A 13,743-nucleotide genomic window follows, 5' to 3' on the forward strand; every position below is an offset into this window, starting at 1 on the left:
CTAACAGACGTTCTTTTTAAAGGGTACCTCTCATCAAATAAACTTTTGATATATTTTAGATGAATGAATGTTGAATAACTTTCCAATAGCATGTTAATGAAAAATATGCTTCTTTCTATTGTATTTTTCCCGATCAGTCCTGTCAGCAAGCATTTCTGACTCATGCTGGAGTCCTAAACACTCAGAGCTGCCAGCCTGCTTTGTTCACAGCCAAACAGGCTGTGAACAAAGCAGGCTGGCAGCTCTGAGTGTTCTCCTTTGTGAACAAAGCAGACTGGCAGCTCGTAGTGTTTAGGACTCCAGCATGAGTCTGAAATGCTTGCTGCCAGGACTGGTAGGGAGACCCCTAGTGGTAATTTCTTCAAAGTGGAAAATTAAATAGAAAGAAGCATATTTTTTAATAACATGCAATTGTAAAGTTATTCTGCATACATTAATCTATAATATATCAAAAGTTTTTTTGATGAGAGGTACCCTTTAAGGGGGCACAACGGGTCCCGACAGATCCTGTTTACTATTATGGGCTCCATTGGTTTTTGATGGGAGTAGTGGAAGGAAAAAAAACGGTACATGATGTATTTTTCCTCCCGCTATTCTCCTTGGCTTCCCCGGCGGACGTCACACTGCCATGTCCGAACGGCAGTGTGAAAGAAGCCTTATGAGGCCAAAATCTTTGACAACATGCAGAAGTTTTTTTGGTTGGGTGTTGTTATAGTATTATACTTACATGAATCTGCATTTGATGATAGTTTAAAGACTTTCTCTATTTCATTCTTTCTTTAGTTTACTATGCACTCAGATCTTGGGAAAATAGTCCAGAATTTACTAGAGGAGTTTTGGAAAAATCCTCCAACCCTTGCTCCAACCTCTGGTTCATTCCCATAGTAAGTAATTGCGCTGCAGTTCTGTTCAGTGTTTACATGGTTTGATATATTATTGATCCCTTGTCTCTAAACCTCCGTACCATCCAGTTTTAACAGTATAGATGAGGCCTTGTTAAATTATTTTGGATTCATGGGGATCAATGAATACTGACAATGGAGGGGCTGCAATGCTAGTTTAGCTCTGTAAGTTCGTTAGTCCGGTGGAAAACATTTTTTTTATTTTTTTTTTTTATCAACTGGTGCCAGAAAGTTACATATTTGTAAATTACTTCTATTGAAAAATCTTTACTTTTTAGCAGCTGTGTGCTACAGAGGAAATTTTTTCTTTTTGGATTTCTTTTTTGTCTTGTCACAGTGCTCTCTGCTGACACCTCTGTCCGTGTCAGGAAGTGTCCAGAGCAGGAGAGGTTTGCAATGGGGATTTTTCTCCTGCTCTGGACAGTTCCTGATACGGGCATCATGTGTCAGCAGAGAGCTCTGTGGACAAGAGAAAAAAGAAATTCAAAAGAAAAGAATTTCCTCTGTAGCATACAGCTGCTATAAAGTACTGGAAGGATTAAGATTTTTTTAATAGAAGTCATTTACAAATCTGTTTAACTTTCTGGCACCAGTTGATTAAAAAAAAAAAAAATAATAATTAAAATAAATGTTTTCCACCGGAGTACCCCTTTTAAAGTTTTTCCCTGAATGGCACTCTCTTGGATGCGAGCAGCGCAGGGGACTGCATGAAAGCCCCATTATTGTCGAAATGGGTATTTCCAGTTCTTTGTTGGACTAAATAAATGTGTTTATGGGGGTCTCTAGAAAGAATACTGTGCAGCCAACTACTGCCTTATTTCTTCAGCTATCTTTATAGAGGTATTTTGCTTTTATATTGGATATCAGCATAAGGCAACTAAACCAGTATATGGTCTAGATTAGTGTTTCCCACCCAGTGTGTCTCCAGCTGTTTCAAAACTACAACTCCCAGCATGCCCGGACAGCCTTCGGCTGTCCGGGCATGCTAGGAGTTGTAGTTTTGCAACAGCTGGAGGCACACTGGTTGGGAAAACACTGGTCTACAATTCATTCTACAAGAATTCATCTGTCAGGTAAACAAGACCAGGCCATTTATATCCTACTGTATTTATAGCAGCTACACTAGGAATGGAAGATTGATGGTAATCTCATGGGCCCCTGCAGAGAAGAAAGCTGAACTGCATCCTTACTTAGCCTGTCAATAACCTTATCTGCAGATTAACATCTTTGGTATCCTAATAGGATTGAAGGGTAACTGTGTGTTAAAACGTGTGTATCTTTCCATGCTCTCCTGCACGCACAAACATCTGTGACACCTTAAAGTCCTTAGACCAAGATCAAGTGCAGACAACAACAGGCCTGTACATGATTGTTACTTGAGATCCGCATCCTTCCCTGGTAGTCTGGGCTGATGCTCCTGGTATCCGGTTGGTTGATGCCATTGTTTGGCGCAGATATTGGGCCATAGGTTAGCACAGGCGTTTCAGGTAGGTAGTGTCATTCTAATGATCGGAATCACTTTCTTGTCTTTCAGCTTGTACAGCAATCCTGCAGGGAGGCCTCCTTATCCTCATACTGGCTTTTCATTTCTTCCACCTTTTTCTACACAAGAAACCAATAGATCAGTGCCAGTATCTGAACCGGTTCCTTCAGCCTACAACACTGCCAAAGCTGCTGCCCCCTCTTACGGCCTGATAACTGATCTGCCTATACCTGTCCCCACCTCTGAGGTATGTGCACAGCAATGCACTGGAAAACTAGTAATGTTAAAGGGGTACTCTGAAAAAAAAAAAAATGTTTTCAAATCATCTGGTGCCAGAAAATTAAACAGATTGTAAATGACTTCTATTTAAAAATCTTAATCCTTCCAGTACTTATCAGCTGCTATATGCACCATAGGAAGTACTTTTCTTTTTGAATTTCCTTTCTGTCTGATCACAGTGCTCTCTGCTGACACCTCTGTCCATTTTAAAAACTGTCCATAGTAGGAGCAAATCCCCATAGCAAACCTCTCCTGCTCTGGATAGTTAGTAAAATGGACAGAGGTGTCAGCAGAGAGCACTGTGGTCAGACAGAAAGGAAATTCAAAAAGAAAAGAACTTCCTGTGGAGTATATAGCAGCTGATAAGTACTGGAAGGAGTAAGATTTTTAAATAGAAGTCATTTACAAATTTGTTTAACTTTCTGGCACCAGTTGATTTAAAAAAAAATAAAATAAAAAAAAAAAAAAAAGTTTTACACCGGAGTACCCCTTTAACTAAACTTATATTTTGATAGTTCGGATATTTACGAACGTGGCAACATTACACATGTCAATGTTTATTTTTAATTACATTATATTTAAAAAAATGGGGAGGGGCTTATTCACACTTTTTAATAAATTTATTTTTCTTACACTTTTTACTTTCTTTTTTAGTCCCCATTGGGGACTATTACATGCAATCTTTTGATTGCATACACTTTTCAATGCTATGCTGCCATAGCATAGCATTGATCAATATTATCAGTGCTCTGCTGCTCCAGCCTGCCATGGCTAGCTGGGAGCTTCAGAGCTCTGATCGGACGGCGAGGAGGCAGGTAAGAGCCCTCCAGCTATCCTCTCAGATCGTGACATCGCAGTTTCACCGCGAGGGTCCCGATCAGCTCTGCTGAGCTAACCGGCATGTTAACTCCGCATTTTAGAACGCTACAATCAACGTTGATCGTGGCGTCTAAAGGGTAATGCTGGACATCTGCCCAAACAGCGATGCCCGGCATTAATCCTGGGTCCTGGCTGCAGATAGCTATGTGTCTGTGCAGAGACAAAATACAGGAAGTGAGGGTGGACAAGCAGGGCTCTGTACACTGAGGACAAGCAGTGCTCTGTACACTGAGGACAAGCAGGGCTCTGTGCGCTGAGGACAAGCAGGGCTCTGTGCGCTGAGGACAAGCAGGGCTCTGTGCTCTGAGGACAAGCAGGGCTCTGTGCGCTGAGGACAAGCAGGGCTCTGTGCGCTGAGGACAAGCAGGGCTCTGTGCGCTGAGGACAAGCAGGGCTCTGTGCGCTGAGGACAAGCAGGGCTCTGTGCGCTGAGGACAAGCAGGGCTCTGTGCGCTGAGGACAAGCAGGGCTCTGTGCGCTGAGGACAAGCAGGGCTCTGTGCGCTGAGGACAAGCAGGGCTCTGTGCGCTGAGGACAAGCAGGGCTCTGTGCGCTGAGGACAAGCAGGGCTCTGTGCGCTGAGGACAAGCAGGGGCTCTGTGACACACTCCTGGCTCATACACCAGGCAGATTGACAAGCCAGGAGCCGGCACAGAGCCCTGCTTGTCCTGCCCACACATTTTATATTTGGTGTCCTCATAGAGACACACAGGCAATAGCTGTAGGGACAAGACAGCATTTAGTACCCAAAAATATACACATTTATTAACCAATGTATATTACAACTATACATATATTGTTATTTACGTAAAATAAAAAGCCTTCCAGTCCTTATCAGCTGCTGTATGTGCCAGAGGAAGTTGTGTAGTTCTTTCTAGTCTGACCACAGTGCTCTCTGCTTCCACCTCTGTCTATGTCAGGAACTGTCCAAAGCAGGAGAGGTTTCTTATGGGGATTTGCTTATGCTCTGGACAGTTCCTTACATGAAGCAGAGAGAGCACTGTGGTAAGGCTGGAAAGAATTACACAACTTCCTCTGGCACATACAGCAGCTGAAAAGTATTGGAAGGCTTTACAAATCTGTATAAGGGCTCATTTTATTGAAAAATGTACAACTCTTGCACTGCTCATGCCGCCTTTTCAAAAAGGACTGGGCTTAATGAGTGGAGGTGCAGCCTGCTACATACAATTACATTTTGTTTTAATTTATGTTAGAAAATTGGAATGAATTATAGCAGAAATCTATGTCTGCTCCTGGCTGGCATAGATTGTGGCACACCGAGAGTCAAAGATGCAACAGTTTTTTTTTTTTAACAAGGCTGCACCTCTTTTTGGAGCAATTTACTCCCAACAGATTTACAATCAAGACATAGAAATAGGCCAGTCTTCAATACATCCCCCTATTGTGCTTCGAGGGAATGTATCTTCAGAAAATGAAAGCAGTATCAGTACAAACAGGATTACAAGGAAGGATAGCCCCTCTGTTCCAGATACCACAGGATCTACCACTAACAATAGGGGATGCCCACTGCTCACTGTATTTTTACCTTTTGAACAGCAGGTTAATAATCTCTGTTAGTTGTTCAGTTTTGTATGTTTCTATTTCTGTAGCCACCAGTAACTGTATGTATTTCTTAGGTGGGTATGAATGGCTGTACGTACAAGATGCCTGATCTCCTTGAAACCTTTCCTGAACTGTCAGATTTGAGGTATCTTGTTTTTTATTATACGTAGATGTACATACATTGTTACTTACACGCATTTAGACTTTTATGTGTGTATTCCAACTACAAGATGATAGTCTCTTCCTTCCCTCCCTTAAGATTCCTCTTTGTAGTCTTAGTATGGTCAGCAGACAATTCATATATTACTATAGGTTACTAAGGCTACTCTCACACTATGTGTGAGGCGCCGTTACAAACGGACGTTAAGGGCTCTTTTTTTTTCTTCTCACTTTGAACACCATTAACGTCCGTTATTGTAACGAAGCCTAATGGGAGTCATAACAGGCAAAGAGGATCTTATTCACTTAAATGGGATTCCTCTAACGTCCGTTATAACTCCCGTTATTGCGGCCGAAGATAGCGGGAGAAAAAGACGTCCCAAGCGCAAATTTCTCTCATGCTGTCTTTCTAATGGATGTCGCCTACCGGGCACAAACGGTAATGTGAAAGGAGCCTAAGTTGACAGCCTAACTATCACCTGACGGCTGACCTGACTAAATAAAGAATCAGTCATGTGGTATTTTAACATACCGATTAGGGATCGACCGATATCGATTTTTTAGGGCTGATACCGATACTCTGTGAACTTTAAGGCCGATAGCCGATAACCTATACCGATATTCCGGTATAAGTTATCGGCTATTTCAGCACACACCCCCTGAAGCCCTGCGGGGGGCAGGGCATTATCGGCAAGGTAATTGCCGATAACGTCCAAAATCGTGATTATCGGCCGATAATATCGGCCAAACCGATAATCGGTCGATCCCTAATACCGATCCTTTTTGTTTTTCTAAAATATGTGTAGAAACTCAAGGTAACAGAGGTGGCAGCAGCTTAAAGGGGTTATCCAGGAAAAAACTTTTTTATAGATCAACTGACTCCAGAAAGTTAAACAGATTTGTAAATTACTTCTATTAAAAAATCTTAATCCTTTCAGTACTTATGAGTTTCTGAAGTTAAAGTTGTTCTTTTCTGTCTTAGTGCTCTCTGATGACACGTGTCTCGGGAACCGCCCAGTTTAGAAGCAAATCCCCATAGCAAACCTCTTCTAAACTGGGTGGTTCCCGAGACACGTGTCATCAGAGAGCACTTAGAGAGAAAAGAACAACCTTAACTTCAGAAGCTCATAAGTACTGAAAGGATTAAGATTTTTTAATAGAAGTAATTTACAAATTTTATACAGTCAACCAGTAGAACACACGTTCAGCTGACTTTATTTGTACTTTAGGCTCTGTTCACGGGACATTTGAGCCCTATGTTCACTTACAAATGTGCTGGAAAAAGCTCTGTCTATACCGCAAACATCTATAGGGCGCTTTACTCCCGATTACAGTCAAATAGATATATATATATATTTTTTTTTCCTCCATTGGGTTGGTATAGCGATGGTTTACCTGTTTCCTATAAAAAAAAATTCTATTAATTATTGCTTGTTGTGTTGAAATGTGCTTTCCACTAAGATTTTCTATACAGAAGGATTCCACAAAATAAAGTATAGAACAATGTGCTTGGTGTGGTAAGGCTTGCATGTTTCCGCTTGGCCATAGAAACCCATGTCATGAAGCATCTAGTAGGGAACAGTTTTTGGCTGATTTTAATGCCAGATGGGTTTTGAAGCTCTATAGTTCTTGAGTTGGTTTGTATGGTTGGTGTATTCCATGCTTTTGTGGGTTTCCAACAGGTTCTCCAGTTTCCTCCCAAACTCCGAAAGCATATAGGCCTAGATTTATCAAACTGTGAGAGAAAAAGTGGAGGGATTTTCCCACAGCAACCAATAACAGCTCAGCTTTCACTTTACCAGAGCTCGTTAGCTGAGCTGTGATTGGTCGCTGTGGGAAAATCTCTTCATTTTTTCTCTCAGTTTGATAAATCTGGGCCATTGTTAGGATAATGTAGACCAGTGGTCTCAAACTATGGTCCTCCAGCTGTTGCAAAACTACAACTCCCAGCATGCCCGGACAGCCGTTGGCTGTCCAGGCATGCTGGGAGTTGTAGTTTTGCAACAGCTTGAGGCACACAGTTTGAGACCACTGATGTAGACTGTTGGAATAAAGACTGTTAACTCCAAAGGTTACAGGGGCTGGTGTGAGGGATGATGATCTCTGTACAGCGCTCCAGATTGTGGGCACTATATAAATAAATAAAACATGGACCAGTGATAGTATTCCCAAACACCACATCTGTATATATCTGTACTAAAGCTACCCTATTTTGCACTCTAGATTCTTTCCATGTAACATGCTGTTTTAAGTGCCTTTCCACATGAGCAGTCTTTTTTCCTTTTTTTCAGTGTGTCACAACTCACTGATATGATGGAGCAAGAGGATGTTCTTCTGGAGAAGTTTGTCAATCTCCCACAATTAAAACAGATTATAACCGATAAAGAAGATCTAGTGAAAAATATCGAGGAGCTGGCAAGTAAGAGTTGGCGGATAAAGGTTTAAAGGAAAACTGTCACTTGTTTTCTCCCGCACTATCCACAGGTACTGGTGGATAGTGCGAGAGACACTGATTAAAATGAGCCCCACCTTGTCCGGATCTGCGCCGCTGTTCTCCCGCAATTGTAGTTTTATTATCTGTTGAAATCTTCCTGTAACTAGCACGGGCGGGGCTTTGGTGCTTAACTGGCACTGACGTCAGCGCCACTTATGAATATTCATCCCCCTTCCCTCCAGTTCTCCTTCTCTTTGCCGCTCCTAACTGGAGGAAGGGGGATGAATATTCATAAGCGGCGCTGATGTCAGCGCCAGTTAAGCACCAAAGCCCCGCCCGTGCCAGTTACAGGAAGATTTGAACAGATAGTAAAACTACAATTGCAGGAGAACGGCGGCGCAGATCGGGACAAGGTAAGGCTCATTTTAATCAGAGTCTCCCGCACTATCCACCAGTACCTGTGGATAGTGCGGGAGAAAACAAGTGACAGTTTTCCTTTAAAAGTGTTATATAAAATGTCACGATTCACTGGTTTTCACTATGACCTTCTTTTTTTTTTTTTTTTTTTTTACTCCCAGAAAAAAATCTTCAAATGGAGCCAATTTTAGAGTCAAAACGACAAGCATTGATAGACAAGGTAGGTTTGTTATGGATGAGGCTGACGGGGCAGGTTCTGGTTTTATTGCTCCTGTTATTTACATGTGTTTTTTTTTTTTCCTTTGCAGCTGGAGTTTCTGACACAAATGAAAGCTACATTTGAAAAGAAGGTGCAAAGACAGCATGAGCTGAGTGAGGTAATATGACCGATACTGGACTAGAGAAAAGATGGGGCACATTTGGTTTTATTAACATATAGCTGGAAATCCAAAAAATACTATGTAGGCACTCATGGAATCAGTAGTCCAGTTCTGTAGTAAAACAATAGGATTTATTCATGTAAATCTATATATATGAGGACTGGGTAGGAGATCGGGATATGAAGACAGGATAGGGGATCGGGATATGAAGACAGGATAGGGGGTCGGGATATGAAGACAGGATAGGGGGTCGGGATATGAAGACAGGATAGGAGGTCGGGATATGAAGACAGGATAGGAGGTCGGGATATGAAGACAGGATAGGAGGTCGGGATATGAAGACAGGATAGGAGGTCGGGATATGAAGACAGGATAGGAGGTCGGGATATGAAGACTGGATAGGAGGTCGGGATATGAAGACTGGATAGGAGGTCGGGATATGAAGACTGGATAGGAGGTCGGGATATGAAGACTGGATAGGAGGTCGGGATATGAAGACTGGATAGGAGGTCGGGATATGAAGACTGGATAGGAGGTCGGGATATGAAGACTGGATAGGAGGTCGGGATATGAAGACTGGATAGGAGGTCGGGATATGAAGACTGGATAGGAGGTCGGGATATGAAGACTGGATAGGAGGTCGGGATATGAAGACTGGATAGGAGGTCGGGATATGAAGACTGGATAGGAGGTCGGGATATGAAGACTGGATAGGAGGTCGGGATATGAAGACTGGATAGGAGGTCGGGATATAGGAATGGGATATGACAATAATATATGAGGATTGGATATGAAGTCAAAAGCTTCCTTCTTTGTTGATTTTCCTCCCCAACAAGGATTAAGAAGGAAAAACTGGGCAAAGCCGGGTACTCAGCTAGTATATATATAAAACTATATCAGTAAAGACCTTTCCTTGTGAGTCACTGTCTGACTCCAGCTCTGATTCCTTAATAAGGATTAATTTGCAATGATTAGTAAAATGGTAAAATCATTGCCATAAATAATTAGGCTTTTGAAGTTGGAGTTGTTACATTTCTGCCAAATCCAATTCCACTTAAAACTGACTGCAGCTTTAACTTCACAGCCCTGTTTGTAGCAATGACTGCATGGGAAGTCACTAGGGAAGTAGCAATGACTGCATGGGAAGTCACAAGGGAAGTAGCAATGACTGCATGGGAAGTCACTAGGGAAGTAGCAATGACTGCATGGGAAGTCACTAGGGAAGTAGCAATGACTGCATGGGAAGTCACTAGGGAAGTAGCAATGACTGCATGGGAAGTCACTAGGGAAGTAGCAATGACTGCATGGGAAGTCACTAGGGAAGTAGCAATGACTGCATGGGAAGTCACAAGGAAAGTAGCAATGACTGCATGGGAAGTCACTAGGGAAGTAGCAATGACTGCATGGGAAGTCACAAGGGAAGTAGCAATGACTGCATGGGAAGTCACTAGGGAAGTAGCAATGACTGCATGGGAAGTCACTAGGGAAGTAGCAATGACTGCATGGGAAGTCACTAGGGAAGTAGCAATGACTGCATGGGAAGTCACTAGGGAAGTAGCAATGACTGCATGGGAAGTCACTAGGGAAGTAGCAATGACTGCATGGGAAGTCACTAGGGAAGTAGCAATGACTGCATGGGAAGTCACTAGGGAAGTAGCAATGACTGCATGGGAAGTCACTAGGGAAGTAGCAATGACTGCATGGGAAGTCTGCAGCCTCCTTTGGCAATATTAGCTGTCTCTGTAGCCCCATTAAAATTGGTGCTGCTATCCAACATTATAAGTAGGTTCAAAGGGGTATTTCAGCCTATAACACTTATAACCCCTTATCCGTTGTCTAATGCTGGGACGTCTGTCGGAACGGGTACTGTTGGGATCTTGAGAAAAAGGAACCCCAGGTCACTCACGTGCATCGCCACTCCATTCATTGTCTATGGTAGCTATCGGAGATATAGCTGAGCACTGTACTTAGGTATCTCAGCCAGCTCCCTAAGACAAAGAATGGAGTGACAGTGCACTGCCAATCCATTGTAACAGGAGACTCTGGTCCTCATTCTGGAGATCAGACTTTGTGGTTATAACAGTGTTTCCCAACCAGGGCGCCTCCAGATGTTGCAAAACTCCAACTCCCAGCATGCCTGGACGGCCTTTGGCTGTCCAGGAATGCTGGGAGTTGTAGTTTTGCAACACCTTGAGGCACCTTGGTTGGAAAACACTGGGCTCTAGGATAAGTGTTATAGGCTGGAAAACTCCTTTAGCTGCCAAACTGATTTTCCGAAGTGTTATATAGGTTGTCTAGCATTCAGATCTTGAATTGAAGTAAAGTACAAAAAAATATTTGTAAAATGACTCCGTATTAGCTTTAACCAATGAAATATTGTTACAATGCGAATTACGCTATAAGTAGTTCCCTGTAATAAACATTGCAGTAAAAAAAAAAAAAAAAATTGTATTTAACTTTTGTGGGGAACTTGTATGTGCATGTAAAGCAGCTTTGTGCAGTTAATTGCTCAGTAGAATGGAAGATTTACAGCTAGGAGGATGGAGATAGTAGAAACTATCACATTTTATTGCATATTCAGATGATATTACCAGTAAGGTTTTTTATTTCATTATTAGTAACAATGGGCAATACCTGTTGTGTGTTCCCAGACTAGCGCGTTAACTGGAATATAACAGCAGAGCAATAATGTTTATTAGATATTTGCTCCATTAGTCTAAACATTTATTGGGTATTTTGGACATTTTATATTCAGAGCCAAAACCCAGCTGATTCTGCCCGGGACAACTCCAGCCTTCCAGGCATTTTCTTCTGCAGCCACCACTGCAGGTGAAGTGTAGTATTACACGGTGGCCATTCATTTAGCACAAAAATGGCTTAAAGGGTACCTTTCATCAAAAATAACTTTTGATATATTATAGATTAATGTATGCAGAATAACTTTCCAATAGCATGTTATAAAAAAAATATGCTTCTTTCTATTTAATTTTCCACTTTGAAAAAAATGACCACTAGGGGTCTCCCTACCAGTCCTGGCTGCAAGCCTTTTTTTTTTTTTTATAGATTTCAGACTCATGCTGGAGTCCTAACTCTCAGACTGCAGCCGGGACACAGACAAGCTCAGCACTGCTCCCTGTCAGTGTGGCTTCTCTAAATGCTGTAAATACAGCTTAGACAAAATGGCAGCCCCCATAATAATGTACAGGAGCTACTTTTAAAGGTAAGCTCGCCATTATTGTTCATACAGGAGATCCCAAACTAGGGGGCCCTTTCCCCTATGAAGTTCTCAGGCTCTCTTCATGTTAAGCAAGAAGAAAAATGTAGGAAGTGAAAGCTGCACTGTGTTTGGCTGCTTGGGAGCTTTTTAATAATAAAGTTGTCTATTATTTTGCTACGTCAGTCTGCCACAGCTCTTTTTTCTATTTTGGTGTTTGCAGTTTTTTGCTGTTTTTTGCAGACATTACATGGGCCACCTACATGTGCCCTGGGAGTACATAGGGGTGTTACGTTCCCCCCCCCCCCCTCAACACAGATAGGGTTTCTTTGCTTTTGTCATTGGTATTCAACAGCTGGAGGCACCCTGGTTGGGAAACACTGCCCTAGTGCAACATGCAACACTTTGATCTACATTTGGTTTCTGCACATAGGAAAGTATCGGTCCAGAATAACAAGCATAGTGGCATATCTCAGATGTATGGGGATTTTTTTGTTGCTTTTTTAGTACAAACAGTACCCCACTGAGCATCTGTTTGCCAGAGCCACAGCTCCCGCATTCACAGTGAACAGCGCTGGATGCAGGAAGCTTCCTACATTGTATTAGCTGTGCTGGATTATCCCAATTCGGGTCACAAAGAAGTGAATGAGCATTCAACTGCAGTAACCCAGCGCAGCTATTACACATGTACAGAGCTGTCTGCTTCCATTCACGTTATAAAGTCACGGGAAACCTCTTTAAAAGAATTGAATGCATGTTATAACAGATGTAATGTCATACTTGTTCCTTTCGCACAGAGTTGCAGTCTGAGCGCTCTGCAGGCAAGGTTGAAAGTTGCTGCCCATGAGGCTGAAGAAGAATCTGACAATATTGCTGAAAATTTCCTTGAGGGAAAAACAGGAATTGATGACTTTTTAACTCTGTTCATGGAGAAGAGAACAGTAAGTATTGTCATTTAGGTTTCACCAAATAGTGTTTCCCTTACATATGTATTTATCATAGGAAATGCTGCTTTTATTTCCGGGGCTGATAGAATTAGAAATTCTGTGTTACACTTTAGATATTCAGACAGACTGTAGCTTTCTGTCTGCTGCTGCTTGTATTTTATGTATGGAGCTCTAGAAAAAGGCTGTGTAGGGAAGCCAAGGGAGCGTTAGGATTCCCTCTTATAAAGGTTATCCCAAGATGCATAATTATACCTTAGCCTTAAAATATGGGATAACTAGCTAATCGGTGGGGGTCTGAGCACTGGGACCCCCATTGGCTAAAAGAATTGAGGTAAATTGTCCCCTGGATGAATATAGCATAATGCATGCACGGCTAGCACTGCATTAATGATAAGTATCATGAAGAAAAACGTATACGTTTAGGATCGCTGGAGCCCCCCGCGATCTCCCGTTTGGAGCCCCGGTTCTAGAGCACTGGAGCGCATCACGACCCCTGCCCGAAGCGGAGGCCGCCACACCTCCTCTATAAACTCCATACAGTTTTATGGAAGGGGTGTGGCGGCCTCCGCTTCGGGCAGGGGTCGTGACGTGCTCCTGTGCTGTAGAACTGGGGCTCCAAACAGGAGATCGTGGGGGGCCCCAGCGCTCAGACCCCCCGCAATATAAAACTTATCCCATACTTATCCTTTAATTCTCTGTGGGGCAGCTGATCATTGCTGAGCTCCGTGCTTGGCAATGTTCAGAAGGGCCATGGAGAATGAATGGAGCTGCAGATGACCATACACGCTGCTGCTTCATTCCCACGGGACAATTTACCTCAGTTCTTTTAGTCAATGGGGGTCCCAGTGCGCAGACCCTCACTGATCAGCTAGTTATCCCCTATCCTGTAGATATGGGATAACTCTTCATCTTGGTATAACCAATATGAATATATTTTAGGTTCCTAATGCTCGGATATTGCTTTGTATCCCAAAATACGAAAAATACAAAAATAGGTGCACTACTGTGGTAGATGTAAACAATAACATTGACTAACCCTCAAAACTGATGTAATATTGAGACATTAGCCAGTATATCCTTATATGA

General features: G+C 42.5%; 1 protein-coding gene across 2 annotated transcripts in view; it reads left to right on the forward strand.

Moving 5' to 3' along the window:
- The window catches only part of VPS37A (VPS37A subunit of ESCRT-I), a 52,275-nt gene that overhangs the window by 26,979 nt on the left and 11,553 nt on the right, over positions 1-13,743 (forward strand). For both annotated transcript variants that reach the window (XM_056558825.1, XM_056558815.1), the window contains exons 4-10: positions 784-884; positions 2,437-2,632; positions 5,181-5,251; positions 7,557-7,684; positions 8,278-8,336; positions 8,425-8,493; positions 12,508-12,651. In XM_056558825.1, coding sequence (XP_056414800.1) covers positions 784-884; positions 2,437-2,632; positions 5,181-5,251; positions 7,557-7,684; positions 8,278-8,336; positions 8,425-8,493; positions 12,508-12,651 — 768 coding nt within the window. The remainder of the gene's footprint in view (positions 1-783; positions 885-2,436; positions 2,633-5,180; positions 5,252-7,556; positions 7,685-8,277; positions 8,337-8,424; positions 8,494-12,507; positions 12,652-13,743) is intronic.

The sequence above is a fragment of the Hyla sarda genome, chromosome 1 (genome assembly GCF_029499605.1).
Source record: "Hyla sarda isolate aHylSar1 chromosome 1, aHylSar1.hap1, whole genome shotgun sequence".
Taxonomy (NCBI): Eukaryota; Metazoa; Chordata; class Amphibia; order Anura; family Hylidae; genus Hyla; species Hyla sarda.